The 14,833-nt window shown below is 41.4% G+C and overlaps 1 protein-coding gene across 2 annotated transcripts in view; it reads left to right on the forward strand.

The window, feature by feature from the left end:
- The first annotated feature begins 7,058 nt into the window (after positions 1-7,058).
- Positions 7,059-14,833, forward strand: part of rgmd (RGM domain family, member D) — a 43,042-nt gene continuing 35,267 nt past the window's right edge. The window contains exon 1 of one of the 2 annotated variants that reach the window (XM_061977893.1): positions 7,059-7,174. In XM_061977893.1, coding sequence (XP_061833877.1) covers positions 7,095-7,174 — 80 coding nt within the window. In that variant the 5' untranslated portion in view covers positions 7,059-7,094. The remainder of the gene's footprint in view (positions 7,175-14,833) is intronic. The other variant, XM_061977894.1, reaches the window with a different exon arrangement.

Genomic DNA, 14,833 nt, shown 5'->3' on the forward strand with positions numbered 1-14,833 from the left:
AGATACTGTCTGGTGTGCTGTGGGAGATTATGTAATTTCACCTACAAACCCCGTTTCTATATGAGTTGGGAAATTGTGTTAGATGTAAATATAAACGAAATACAATGATTTGCAAATCATTTTCAACCCATATTCAGTAGAATATGCTACAAAGACAACATATTTGATGTTCAAACTGATAAACATTTTTTTTTTTTGCAAATAATCATTAACTTTAGAATTTGATGCCAGCAACACGTGACAAAGAAGTTGGGAAAGGTGGCAATAAATACTGATAAAGTTGAGGAATGCTCATCAAACACTTAGTCCGAGGGGACCCTGGGGCCCATTGATGTGCCATTCATCCAAGGTCATTCCCTCATGTTACAGCACGGCCCCATGTTGCAAGGAACTCTAAACAATTCCTGGAAACTGAGAACATCCCAGTTCTTCCATTACCGGCATACTCACTGGCCATGTCTCCCATAGAGCATGTTTGGTGCATAGGACAGCGTGTTCCATCCATTTTCTACCGCTTGTCCCTTTCGGGGACGCGGGAGGTGCTGGAGCCTATCTCAGCTGCATTCGGGCGGTAGGATTCTGGACAAGTCGCCACCTCATCACAGGGCCAACACAGATAGACAGACAACATTCACACTCACATTCACACACAAGGGCCAACACAGATAGACAGACAACATTCACACTCACATTCACACACTAGGGCCAACACAGATAGACAGACAACATTCACACTCACAATCACACACTAGGGCCAATTTAGCGTTGCCAATCAACCTATCCCCAGGTGCATGTCTTTGGAGGTGGGAGGAAGCCGGAGTACCCGGAGGGGAGAACATGCAAACTCCACACAGAAAATGATTCCATAGCGCGGCAACCGCTGCTGCTCACTGCTCTCCTCACCTCCCAGGGGGTGAACAAGGGGATGGGTCAAATGCAGAGGATAATTTCACCACACTTAGTGTGTGTGTGACTATCAGTGGTACTTTAACTTTAACTTTAACATAAACTACAGATCAGGGTACCCCCTTACTCGGCTGAACTGTATGACACCCGTCCTGCACCTGCCGTGTTGCTGTAAAATAAGGCAACAACTGCTTGCACGGGTATGTGTGTGCGGGTGTGTGATTGGGAGGAAGCACCACTAACCCCGCGCGCTCACCCGCGACGACTCGTGCGTGGGTCCTACAAGAATGGCGCCCGTGGCACACCGCTCGATTTAACCCTCCACCGAATGCCACGGCGACGCCAGCCAGACTTTGTGCGGCCGCATGCCTCCAAGAAGAAGATATGGAAAAAAATCTGCGGCCCCAGTAAATCTCTAGAGATTACATGGCTCCTCTCAGCTCTGGCCTCAGTAATGCCTCAAATCCAACGGTGCCATGTCGCCGCAATTTGGGCCCTTTTATCTCCAGCAAAGAAATGAATCTCAATGTCCACTCCCCATCAGCAGACGCCGTGAATGCCTTTCGGAAATTCCTACACGCGTTTGTGTGTCGCTAAAAGACAGGCGAGGCATGGGAGAGGGGGATTACATGTAGAAATAGCAATGGATCAACTGAAACACAACATTGGCTTGATTTTTTTAATTGCGTCGAGTGGGTCCTGCAGCTGTCTCTGAGAACAGCTGCTTGCCCAAAGTGTTTGGACAGAACACACTTGGAGAGTGGAGTGGAAAAGAACAATGCTGGGATGAATCATACGCAGTTTTACATGTTACATGAAAAAAGGAATTTTGGCTGTTTCTTGCAATGACACATTTTCTCTGCTGTCTGGCAGACGGTGAAACAGTAACATGCACTCATACATAAAGTAAAACAATACCATGTCTTTTTTCCCCACTCTCAGCTTGGAATTTTGGAGTGGAATTTATAGCAGTTGGAAGAAGCAGGGGGTCTGGAAGATTGTGAAAGACGGTGCAGTTGCAGTATTTTTCAGACTTGAATCAAGCAGTGTTGGTGTGCTCTCACCCCCCGACTTAGCCCCGAGGACCTATGTCTGACTTCTCTGCAGCTATAAATCACCTTGTTTCCAGCAACCCAGCATGCCGAGTCTGTAGCTTAGTTGTGTTTCAACCAGCTAAACACTAAGGCTATGTCTACGCTAAGCCGGAAAACCCCTTGAACGAATAATTATTTAGCCTAAGCCTCGTTTCAGCTACACTAAATCAGCGGTTAAAGGGGAACATTATCACCAGACCTATGTAAGCGTCAATATATACCTTGATGTTGCAGAAAAAAGACCTTTTTTTTTTTAACCGATTTCCGAACTCTAAATGGGTGAATTTGGCGAATTAAATATTCGCTCTCGGAGCGATGACGTCACAACGTGACGTCGCATCGGGAAGCAATCCGCCATTTTCTCAAACACCGGGTCAAAACAGCTCTGTTATTTTCCGTTTTTTCGACTGTTTTCCGTACCTTGGAGACATCATGCCTCGTCGGTGTGTTGTCGGAGGGTGTAACAACACAAACAGGGACGGATTCAAGTTGCACTAGTGGCCCAAAGATGCGAAAGTGGCAAGAAATTGGACGTTTGTTTCGCACACTTTACCGACGAAAGCTATGCTACGACAGAGATGGCAAGAATGTGTGGATATCCTGCGACACTCAAAGCAGTTGCATTTCCAACGATAAAGTCAAAGAAATCTGCCGCCAGACCCCCATTGAATCTGCCGGAGTGTGTGAGCAATTCAGGGACAAAGGACCTCGCTAGCACGGCAAGCAATGGCGGCAGTTTGTTCCCGCAGACGAGCGAGCTAAACCCCCCTGGATGTCTTGGCTCACACCGTCCCAAGATGATCAAGAGAAGAATATCGACCCTGGTCTGCTGACATGAGGGTATGTCTGCAGAATATATTAATTGATGAAAATTGGGCTGTCTGCACTCTCAAAGTGCATGTTGTTGCCAAATGAATTTCATATGCTGTAAACCTAGTTCATAGTTGTTAGTTTCCTTTAATGCCAAACAAACACTTACCAATCGTTGTTTAGAAGGCGATCGCCGAATTCGTCCTCGCTTTCTCCCGTGTCGCTGGCTGTCGTGTCGTTTTCGTCGGTTTCGCTTGCATACGGTTCAAACCGATCTGGCTCAATAGCTTCAGTTTCTTCTTCAATTTCGTTTTCGCTACCTGTCTCCACACTACAACCATCCATTTCAATACATTCGTAATCTGTTGAATCGCTTAAGCCGCTGAAATCTGAGTCTGAATCCGAGCTAATGTCGCTATAGTTTGCTGTTCTTTCCGCCATGTTTGTGTTGGCTTCACTATGTGACAGGAAAATGGACGGGTGGTTAAAATCAGGCACTTTGAAGCTTTTTTTAGGGATATTGCGTGATGGGTAAAATTTTGAAAAAAACTTTGAAAAATATAATAAGCCACTGGGAACTGATATTTAATGGTTTTAACAATTCTGAAATTGTGATAATGTTCCCCTTTAAGGTTCCCCTCCTCGGACAGTTTTTTACACGGGTAAGTGCGCCGTCTATTTCTTGAATCTCCGGCTCTTAGCTTTGTATGGACTCATTGATTGTTTACAAACTGAGTTCGGAGAGGAAGTGACGCCAGAAAGACCGCGCCCCACACAGGAAGGGACGTCAGAAAGAACGCGCCACAGCCAGCTTCATAACAAGCGGAATTGTAACGTGTGATTGCAGCTATTTCGGATACAACACATCTCAGACGGCAACATAGACGGTTGAGCGACGGTTTTGGATAAGCCCTGGAAGAACGGCATCCTGGTGTGATATGTTTGTCAACGAGTGTGTTGTGTAGGCTGAACGGCAAGAGAACTTTCGAATGTCCAGATCAGCTGTGATTCTACTTAGTGAAAAACTTTGTCCATTTGTCGAAGGGGAGACAACGACAGACTACCAAAAACATCGAATACATTTGGACTGGCAAAGCAGAATATTACTAGTTATTGTCCGCAATGTATGTCGAGCGATTACTCAACGTCTAGTTTTGTACTCCATAACTATTGTGAAGCCATGAAGTGGTTGCGGCCGTCAAGTACGACCGCCAATTTCAGCCTACAAGCACAGTGTCCTGAACAGATAAACGACCATTGTGTGGGTGAGGACACAGATAAGTCACCTCTAGTGTTGCTTTGTGTGGAAGTTCTTAAATTTTACTTATCTGAACAATATCCATTGTTGTGGTATTTCAATTAGCTGGAATTCAGTTTGCTGAGGGGCCCTTTTGTAGTGAATCACACCTGAGCCATCATAAATTAATCAAATCTTTATTGGACACGTGAAAGTAAACAACATGACAAAGAACATTTTACATCAATCAATCTAGGGATCTAGATATCTGGTCAGGACACTCCTCACTCTTTTGCCTTCACCTTCATTGTCCATTCGTTTGTGGTGACTTTATATACTCTGGACCTAGACGTTGAGTCCACGACATACATGGCGGACAATAACTGATCCAGTCTGCTTTGCCAGTCCAAATGTGTTCGCCGTTTTCCGCAGTCTTCCCTCGACGGCCAGGTAATACAAAGCACACACTACCTTTTTTATCACATCCACGGAGCCCGCATTCTTGTTGTCTCTCCTTCGACAAATGGACGTAGTTTTTTGGTAAGTAGAATCACAGCTGACGCGGACATTGGAAAGTTCTCTTGCCGTCTGAGAAGTGTTGTATCCGAAAGAGCTGCAATCGCTTTCTCTTAAGGTATTCATGTGTGATTTCCACAAGCGTCTGTACATGTAGAAGAATGAGAATCACGGGCATGTCTGGATGACTCGCCTCCATATTTCCAGTGGTTAGCCCCGAGTTACGAAACCGCTTTATTATGAAGCTGGCTGTGGCGCGTTCTTTCTGACATCACTTCCTGTGTGGGGCGCTGTCTTTCTGGCGTCACTTTGTCTCCGAACTCAGTTTGTAAACGATCAATGAGTCCATACAAGGCTAAGAGTCGGAGATTCAAGAAATACATGGCGCACTTACCCGTGTAAAAAATTGTCCGAGGAGGGACCTTAAACGATAGTTTAGTGTGGCTGAAACGGGGCTTAGGCTAAATAATTATTCGTTTGAGGGGTTATTCGGCTTAGTGTAGACATAGCCTTAGTGTAGAAGGGGCTTAACCGTTGAAGTTGATATTCAAGGCCTACTGAAATAAAAATTTTTTATTTAAACGGGGATAGCAGATCCATTCTATGTCATACTTGATCATTTCGCGATATTGCCATATTTTTGCTGAAAGGATTTAGTATAGAACAACGACGATAAAGTTCGCAACTTTTGGTCGCTGATAAAAAAAAGCCTTGCCTGTACCGGAAGTAGCGTGACGTCACAAGTTGAAAGTCTCCTCACATTTCCCCATTGTTTACAGCAGCAGCGAGAGCGATTCGGACCGAGAAAGCGACGATTACCCCATTAATTTGAGCCAGGATGAAAGATTCGTGGATGAGGAACATGAGAGTGAAGTATTAGAGTGCAGTGCAGGACGTATCTTTTTTCGCTCTGACCGTAACTTAGGTACAAGGGCTCATTGGATTCCGCACTCTCTCCTTTTTCTATTGTGGATCACGGATTTGTATTTTAAACCACCTCGGATACTATATCCTCTTGAAAATGAGAGTCGAGAACGCGAAATGGACATTCACAGTGACTTTTATCTCCACGACAATACATCGGTGAAGCACTTTAGCCACGGAGCTAACGTGATAGCATCGGTCTTAACTGCAGATAGAAACAAAATAAATAAACCCCTGACTGGAAGGATAGACAGAAAATAGACAATACTATTAAACCATGGACCTGTAACTACACGGTTAATGCTTTCCAGCCTGGCGAAGCTTAACAATGCTGTTGCTAACGACGCCATTGAATCTAACTTAGCTACGGACCTCGACAGAGCTATGATAAAAACATTAGCTCGCCACCTACGCCAACCCTCATCTGCTCATCAACACCGAAGCTCACCTGCGTTCCAGCGATCGACGGAGCAACGAATGACTTCACCCGATCATCGATGCGATTGGCGGCTAGCGTCGGATAGCGCGTCTGCTATCCAAGTCAAAGTCCTCCTGGTTGTGTTGCTGTAGCCAGACGCTAATACACCGATCGCATCTACAGCTTTCTTCTTTGCAGTCTCCATTGTTCATTAAACAAATTGCAAAAGATTCACCAACACAGATGTCCAGAATACTGTGGAATTTTGCGATGAAAACTGAGCTTTTTGTATTGGATACAATGGCGTCCCAATACTTCCGTTTCAACCATCGACGTCACGCGCATACGTCATCATACCTAGACGTTTTCAACCGGAAGTTTCGCAGGAAATTTAAAATTGCACTTTATAAGTTAACACGGCCGTATTGGCATGTGTTGCAATGTTAAGATTTCATCATTGATATATAAACTATCAGACTGCGTGGTCGGTAGTAGTGGGTTTCAGTAGGCCTTTCAACTGTCGGGCCATGGGCCAAACGGGCCCATGAATAATATCACACAGGCCTTTGAGTTCAATTCAAAATATGGAAGCAACTATACATGACGTCATATGCAATATATTTGACAAGCAGTAGGTTCTTAAAAAGAAGCAGAACTCTCAGATCATATATAGAGCATCTTTGACTACCATTTTTGTATGTAATATTTTTGGATGCTACAAATGTGTTGAGACAAATGGTAGATAGGGTCAGGGGGGTCTAGAAGTGGATCAACAACAGACAGAACGCTCATTCACATTGCACACATGCTCGGCTTACACTGGGGCCAGCCAGCTACCAGTCCCATGGAATTTTAGAGAATAGAGGAAGCTTTCCAAATGTGACATATGCTTCCAAGCCTTCCAATAACTTATAAACCCCCTAGGTACATAAATGTAGCGGCCATGTGGCGCGTGTGTGTGTGTGTTGATGTTGCAAGTACCGTGCCTCGCTCTGATTAATGTGCTTCAATCTTTTTTCCATTTGGTGAGAAGCGCCCTACCCAGACATGTTGGAATTAGGCCTCATCTCTCACTACCACGCTGCCCTAATCAAAGTGCCGATTCTTGAAACCGACAGCTGCTGTCATGTGCCTCGATTCCAATAGCTATCTGTCCCTGTGGCTGCCCGAGTACTTAGTTGGCCAGCTGATGTTGTCGAGGAACGAAGGCTATAGCGACGTCCCTCCATTTATATCGCAACCTATACGCCAAAAGCACACACAGCCAAGGTAAGTTTGCATTTGTTTTCTCCACATTCCATCCTCGAAGATGCTAATGGGGATTTTAGAAGCTATGCTCTAAGATACTGGGAGCATATTTTTCAGGTGAAAATGTTTATATCGTGCAAAAATTCGCCCAATGATAACTTCCACTTGGCTTTCACTTTTTTGGGTCTAAATGTCGGAAAAATTGCAGAAGGCAAAACACTGTGAGACCATGTACTAAGACAATTACAGTTACTTTCGCCATTTCCCAGCAATGGCCCTCTCTGTAAGGTGTGCACACACTTGCCACGTCTCCACATTTAACATACAAAGTCATGCAGGAGGTAACATTGCATGAATTAAATGATAATGAGTCAAATATTTCAACGACAACAACACATTTGCCTCGCAGAATGACTCAAAATCTCTGAGTTTGTCCTTCGCTCATGTGCAAATGTGCAGTTGGTCCGGTAGTGACAGGCTGTCAATAGAGAAGACGCTGAACAGCACAATAGTCCTCTTCAAGGGGGAAATTTAAATCCAAAGGAAAAACACAACGGATCAGTCAATATTAAGTATTATACGTATTGACACGGAAAAGTAATTACTTTCACCAAAGCACTCCCATCTTAAAATAGCACATTGATAACACAGGAGTAACAGGTCCACATTCCTGTGGATAAATGTTTGTTTAGAAAACATGAACATGATGTTAAAAGGGTTTAAATAAGGGAATAAACTGTATATGCACCAGTGTTGTCCTGATACCAATAACTTAGGGGATCTGCTCCAATTTCGTTGTTCTTTGAACCTGTTCACTTTAATAATGACAAATACAACTCTATTCTATTTTGGTACCAACACCGGTAACAAAATGTATTTCGATACTTTTTTAAATGAAAGGGACCACAAAAAAATGCATTATTGGCTTTATTTAAACAAAAAATCTTATGGTACATTAAACATATGTTTCTTATTGCAAGTGAACATACAAGACAACTTGTCTTTTATTAGTAAGTAAGCAAACAAAGGCTTCTAATTTAGTCTGCTGACATATGCAGTAACATATTGTGTCATTTTCCATTCTATTATTTTGTCAAAATTATTAAGGACAAGTGGTAGAAAATGAATTATTAATCTACTTGTTCATTTACTGTTTATATCTGCTTACTTTCTCTTTTACATGTTCTATCTACACTTCTGTTAAAATGCAATAATCACTTATTCTTCTGTTGTTTGGATGCTTTACATTAGTTTTGGATGATACCACAAATTTAGGTATCAATCCGATACTAAGTAGTTACAGGATCATACATTGGTCATATTCAAAGTCCTTGTGTGTCCAGGGACATATTTCCTGAGTTTATAAACATTATAACGAAATAAAATTTTGTGATGCTAAAAAATATCGATGTAATCATAGTAGTATGGACTCGAAACGCTCCTGTACTTGGTATCATTACAGTGGATGTCAGGTGTAGATCCACCAATGACATTTATTTACACTATTTACGTGCCTCCACTTTGACTGCGACTTCTCCCTGCCAGCCATGCTATCGTTTTTAGCGCTTCCATATAAAGTGCACTGACAGGTATAGGTTTGAACTATATGCTACTTTGTACTAGAAATGGCAACAGCGGAGGATGCATGTGCATGTACGAGCCAGTCTGAGAAGAGAATTGAGAAAAGGAAGGAGCTTATTGACTACGTCGGACTACAGTGGCGGACTGGCGCAAAGATCTTTGGGTCAATTTCTACCATATATGAAGATATTCGCTGACATTACACTTGGGAATAACGGAACAAATTGGGCAAATTGGAGGAAGTATAAAGGAAGGTAAGATTGTTTTATAAATATCTCCGCCATGCCAACATGGTTTGATTAAAACATTTTCAGACTTATGCAGATCCCAATAAACAAAAACAAGTCCAAATAAGTACGAAAAGTGGGTTTTGTATTAAACAAAACCCAAAACCAGTAAAGTCGGCACGTTGTGTAATTCGTAAATAAAAACAGAATACAATGATTTGCAAATCCTTTTCAACTTATATTCAATTGAATAGACTGCAAAGACAAGCTGTGTAAGTTATTATACTTATTATTGCCTTATTCTGCATGACCTTATTATACAACAACCCTAACACTAACCCTAACCCATACTTGCCAACCCTCCCGGGAGACTCACGAATTTCAGTGCCCCTACCGAAAATCTCCCGGGGCAACCATTCTCCCGAATTTCTCCCGAATTCCACCCGGACAACAATATTGGGGTCGTGGCTTAAAAGCACTGCCTATAGCGTCCTCTACAACCTGTCGTTACGTCCGCTTTTCCTCCATACAAACAGCGTGCCGGCCCAGTCGCATGATATATGCGACTTTTACACACACATACTGTAAGTGAATGCAACGCATACTTGATCAACAGCCATACAGGTCACACTGAGGGTGGCTGTATGAAAAACTTTTAACACTGTTACAAATATGCGCCACACTGTGAAGTCACACCAAACAAGAATGACTAACACATTTCGGGAGAACATCCGCACCGTAACACAACATAAACACAACAGAACAAATACCCAGAACCCCTTGCAGCACTAACTCTTCCGGGACGCTACAATATACACCCCCTGCTACCACCAAACCCCGCCGCCACCCCCCCATCTCCCGAATTCGGAGGTCTCAAGGTTGGCAAGCATGCCCTAACCCTAACCAAATAACTCTAAATTAAGTAGAGGTGTCCGATAATATCGGCCTGCCGATATAATCGGCGGATAAATGCTTTAAAATGTAATATCGGAAATTATCGGTATCGTTTTTTTTAATTATCGGTATAGTTTTTTTTTTTTTTTTTTTTTTATTAAATCAACATAAAAAACACAAGATACACTTACAATTAGTGCACCAACCCAAAAAACCTTCCTCCCCCATTTACACTCATTCACACAGAAAGGTTGTTTCTCTCTGTTATTAATATTCTGGTTCCTACATTATATATCAATATATATCAATACAGTCTGCAAGGGATACAGTCCGTAAGCACACATGATTGTGCATGCTGCTGGTCCACTAATAGTACTAACCTTTAACAGTTAATTTTACTCATTTTCATTAATTACTAGTTTCTATGTAACTGTTTTTATATTGTTTATCTTATTTTATTAATTTTTTTAAAAAGGACCTTATCTTCACCATACCTGGTTGTCCAAATTAGGCATAATAATGTGTTAATTCAACGACTGTATATATCGGTATCGGTTTATATCGGTATCGGTAATTAAAGAGTTGGACAATATCGGAATATCGGCAAAAAGCCATTATCGGACATCCCTAAAATTAAGTCTTTATTACTTAGAATATGTTCCCCATGCTAAAGTGTTACCGTGCTATTACATAAGGGTTAACTTATTTTGACATGAGTTAGTTAAGCCTTACCTAAAACATTGACCCCAGGCCTCCCACTGTATTTTCTCAACTTGACCAGGAAACTTTTGAAAAAAGACGGTTGCGTCGTGATAAACATTTAAATAAAAACAACAACAGTGATTCAAAGATGGAGGGGGAGCTCAACCCAACCAATCAAAACAAACGCGCACAAACACAAAGGCGGCCCCAACGGTCAAAGGTCGCATGGGCCCTCGCTCTCTTTTCTCCCCCCCCCTGCTCCCTCCCCTTTGACTGAGAACGTCACAAGTCCCTCTGTGTGTTGCCGTCCATTTTATTTTACCCATCGTCCCTCATCGGGCCGGCGTGACCCCGCGACCCCGGAGCTAGGGTTACCTTGTCAGTTGACTGTCTATTCACGGGCACGGGGGCTTGACGCTGCGTCAACAGTGGCACTGCGGAAAAAAAAAAAAAAAAAAGGTGTTATTAGGCAAAATAATCAATCACAAATATATGTTTGAATATGGAATTAAATGAATGGAGATTATTTACATCCCGTTTACTGAAAAAGGTTTGCTTGGATACCTGTTGAGGGGTCCCTATAAAAACACTCCTACCCGCCGGTGAGTGTGCTGTCAGCTATCATTCAGGGTGCTATAAGTGGGATCCTTGGGTGGAGATGCTATCATGGCAGGCCCCTATGCATTCACACCACAGTTGTCCTTATCTCTTCTGCAGATAACATATCTCCTCCACCAGGCGAGACAAACACACACTTTCTAAATCCGCTACCTCGCTCAGCTGTTTTATAGGCCGTTCAATTGCAGAGCGCTTTCATGAAAAGAACCCAAAAAGAGCCTATTTCCTGTTTACAATTCAGTAAGTGCATGCCTGTTATAGCCGACGCTGCACGGGGTGCGTGGGCTCGCTACTGATTCCCATCTCTAAGTTGACAGCTCTGGATGAGCGTGAAATGTCGCCGAGCGTCGGAAGCATGACATATCAACAATGTTTTGCCACGGTATCCACTTTAATCACTTTGCAAACATCCCGGTAAACAATATTGTTGAGAGATTTAACCCAGCCAGATTAGAGCAGACGGGTCAGCGATGTGCAATTGGGTAGAAATCTTGTCGCAGTAAACAAATTATAAACAAGACTAGTTACAGCATACTTGCCAACCTTGAGACCTCCGATTTCGGGAGGTGGGGGGGTTGGGGGCGTGGTTGAGAGGGGAGGAGTATATTGACAGCTAGAATTCACCAAGTCAAGTACTTCATACACACACACACATATATACATATATACATACATACATACATACATATATATATATATATATATATATATATATATATATATATATATATATATATATATATATATATATATATATATATATATATATATCCTGAAAATATGCAAACAAAACTGTGTTTGGATAATTGATACTTCAAACTTGCATAAATAAATATTAAGGAATATAACATAACTTGGCTTCTGAGAGCTTCAGAATGTAGTGAATAAAATGCTAAAGTTGTTGATAAACAAGCAATTATTTTAACAATTAAATATGGTCATTTTAAATGAATTATTATGATAATTTAAAATTAATTATTTCAAATATGTTTATTTTAATGTAAAATTCTATGGCTGGATGTAATAAGGAGTCAGAAAAAATAAAAATACAATAAATTTTGATGTTTTTAGCAAAATATAGTAAAAATGTATTTAGTTTTTTTTTGTTTTTTTTCATTAATAAATATCTCTAGTCTGGATGATTTAGTTCTTGTCACCCTGTTGTCCTCCCGTAGTGAAAAAAGGCTGTCCTCACTCAGGTCCGCATGGAGCTGGAGGGGGCGTGGCCTCCAGCTCCGGCTGAAAATCGGGGGATTTTCGGGAGAATATTTGTCCCGGGAGGTTTTCGGGAGAGGCGCTGAATTTCGGGAGTCTCCCGGAAAATTCGGGAGGGTTGGCAAGTATGAGTTACAGGGGCCGCTTGGAGGAAAATCTGTGCACACGCGGACCGGACTATTTAAAATCATGGCTTTAAAACAAAAAAATAAAGACAACTTCAGATTGTTTTCTTTGTCTTACTTTGTCCAAAAATAGAACAAACACATTCTGAAAATACTACAATAAAAATATAGAAAAAAAATACCCGCAGCGTTTTTTTTTTTGATTGATTTGAGACTTTTATTAGTAGGTTGCACAGTGAAGTACATATTCCGTACAATTGACCACTAAATTGTAACACCCGAATAAGTTTTTCAACTTTCAACGGGGTCCACTTAAATTGATTCATGATACAGATATATACTATCAGATATATACTATCATCATAATACAGTCATCACACAAGATAATCACATTGAATTATTTACATTATTTACAATCCGGGGTGTGAAGGGGGGCGGGGGGTTAGGTTTGGTTGTTATCAGTCATCAACAATTGAGAACATCCATCCATCCATTTTCTACCGCTTATTCCCTTTTGGGGTCGCGGGGATGGATATTGGAACAGTGTAGGTCTGACTTGGTAGGATATGTACAGCAAGTAGTGGACAGAGAGAGAGAGAGAGAGAGATCAGATAATTTGATTATTAACAATCCGGGGAGGGTGTTAGTTTAGGGTTGTAGCTGTCTGGAGGTGTACTTTTATTGCGGTTTTGAAGGAGGATAGAGATGCCCTTTCTTTTACACCTGTTGGGAGTGCATTCCACATTGATGTGGCATAGAAAGAGAATGAGTTAAGACCTTTGTTAGATCGGAATCTGGGTTTAACGTGGTTAGTGGAGCTCCCCCTGGTGTTGTGGTTATGGCGGTCATTTACGTTAAGGAAGTAGTTTGACATGTACTTCGGTATCAAGGAGGTGTAGCGGATTTTATAGCCCAGGCTCAGTGCAAGTTGTTTTACTCTGTCCTCCACCCTGAGCCAGCCCACTTTGGAGAAGTGGGTAGGAGTGAGGTAAAGTTTAGATCCATGAAGGAAAGAAGAAAGTGAATTAATTTGTATAACTCAATACATTTATGTATGCATAAAAATGTGTTTTATTTTGTATTCAAAGTTTATTAATCAAAGTTTACTTACCGTATTTTTCGGACTATAAGTCGCTCCGTAGTATAAGTCGCACCGGCCGAAAATGCATAATAAAGAAGGAAAAAAACATATATAAGTCGCACTGGAGTATAAGTCGCATTTTTTGGGGGAAATTTATTTGATAAAACCCAACACCAAGAATAGATATTTGAAAGGCAATTTAAAATAAATAAAGAATAGTGAACAACAGGCTGAATAAGTGTACGTTATATGAGGCATAAATAACCAACTGAGAACGTGCCTGGTATGTTAACGTAACATATTTTGGTAAGAGTCATTCAAATAACTATAACATATAGAACATGCTATACGTTTACCAAACAATCTGTCACTCCTAATCGCTAAATCCCATGAAATCTTATACGTCTAGTCTCTTACGTGAATGAGCTAAATAATATTATTTGATATTTTACGGTAATTAGGGATGATGTTCGAAACCGGTTCTCACGGTTGTTCGATAGGAAAAGAACCGTTCGATAAGAAAAGAACCGATTCCATGGATCCCTTTTTGAGAACCGGTTCCCGTTATCGAGGCCACTATAGTAAAGAAAAATAGTTGGTTCTTTATTTGAATCCCTGGGAACGAATCCCGTCCCACAAGAAATGCCCTGTGGGACATCACAGGAAATGGCGTAGCTCAGTCATTAGACTGAGCTACGTCAGGAAAAGGGTTGTCCTAAAGTGCTTCCAATCTCATCTGACATACAGGTCTTTTGCTGTCAACCTTGAACATTTTTCTTCTTCTAATGACGTAGCTCAGTCATTAGACTGAGCTACGTAATTTCCTGTGATGTCACACAAGCAGCAAAAATAATGGACCGGAAAAAACGCCTCAAGGCATGGCTATTTACCTATAGTGATCACAGAGACAGGTTGTTTTGTGTTACTGTATATATTTGTTTTTCTGAAAAATCCCACTTAATATACTTTGGGTAACAACAGTCAATATTTATTTATTTAATTTTTTTAGTGGGGTAACAGTCAATATTTATTTATTTATGTTATTTTATTTTTTTCTCATAAAATAAAAGTGAGCTTTTGTTAAACCAAATATTGTGTTTTTTTCCATATACAACAACCTATCTGGATTCGATAAGAGAATCGATAAGGAATCGGTTCGATAAGAGGATTCGGTAATGGGCTCGAACTCGATAATTTCTTATCAAACATCATCCCTAACGGTAATGTGTTAATAATT

Source organism: Nerophis lumbriciformis, linkage group LG18 (genome assembly GCF_033978685.3).
Source record: "Nerophis lumbriciformis linkage group LG18, RoL_Nlum_v2.1, whole genome shotgun sequence".
NCBI lineage: Eukaryota > Metazoa > Chordata > Actinopteri > Syngnathiformes > Syngnathidae > Nerophis > Nerophis lumbriciformis.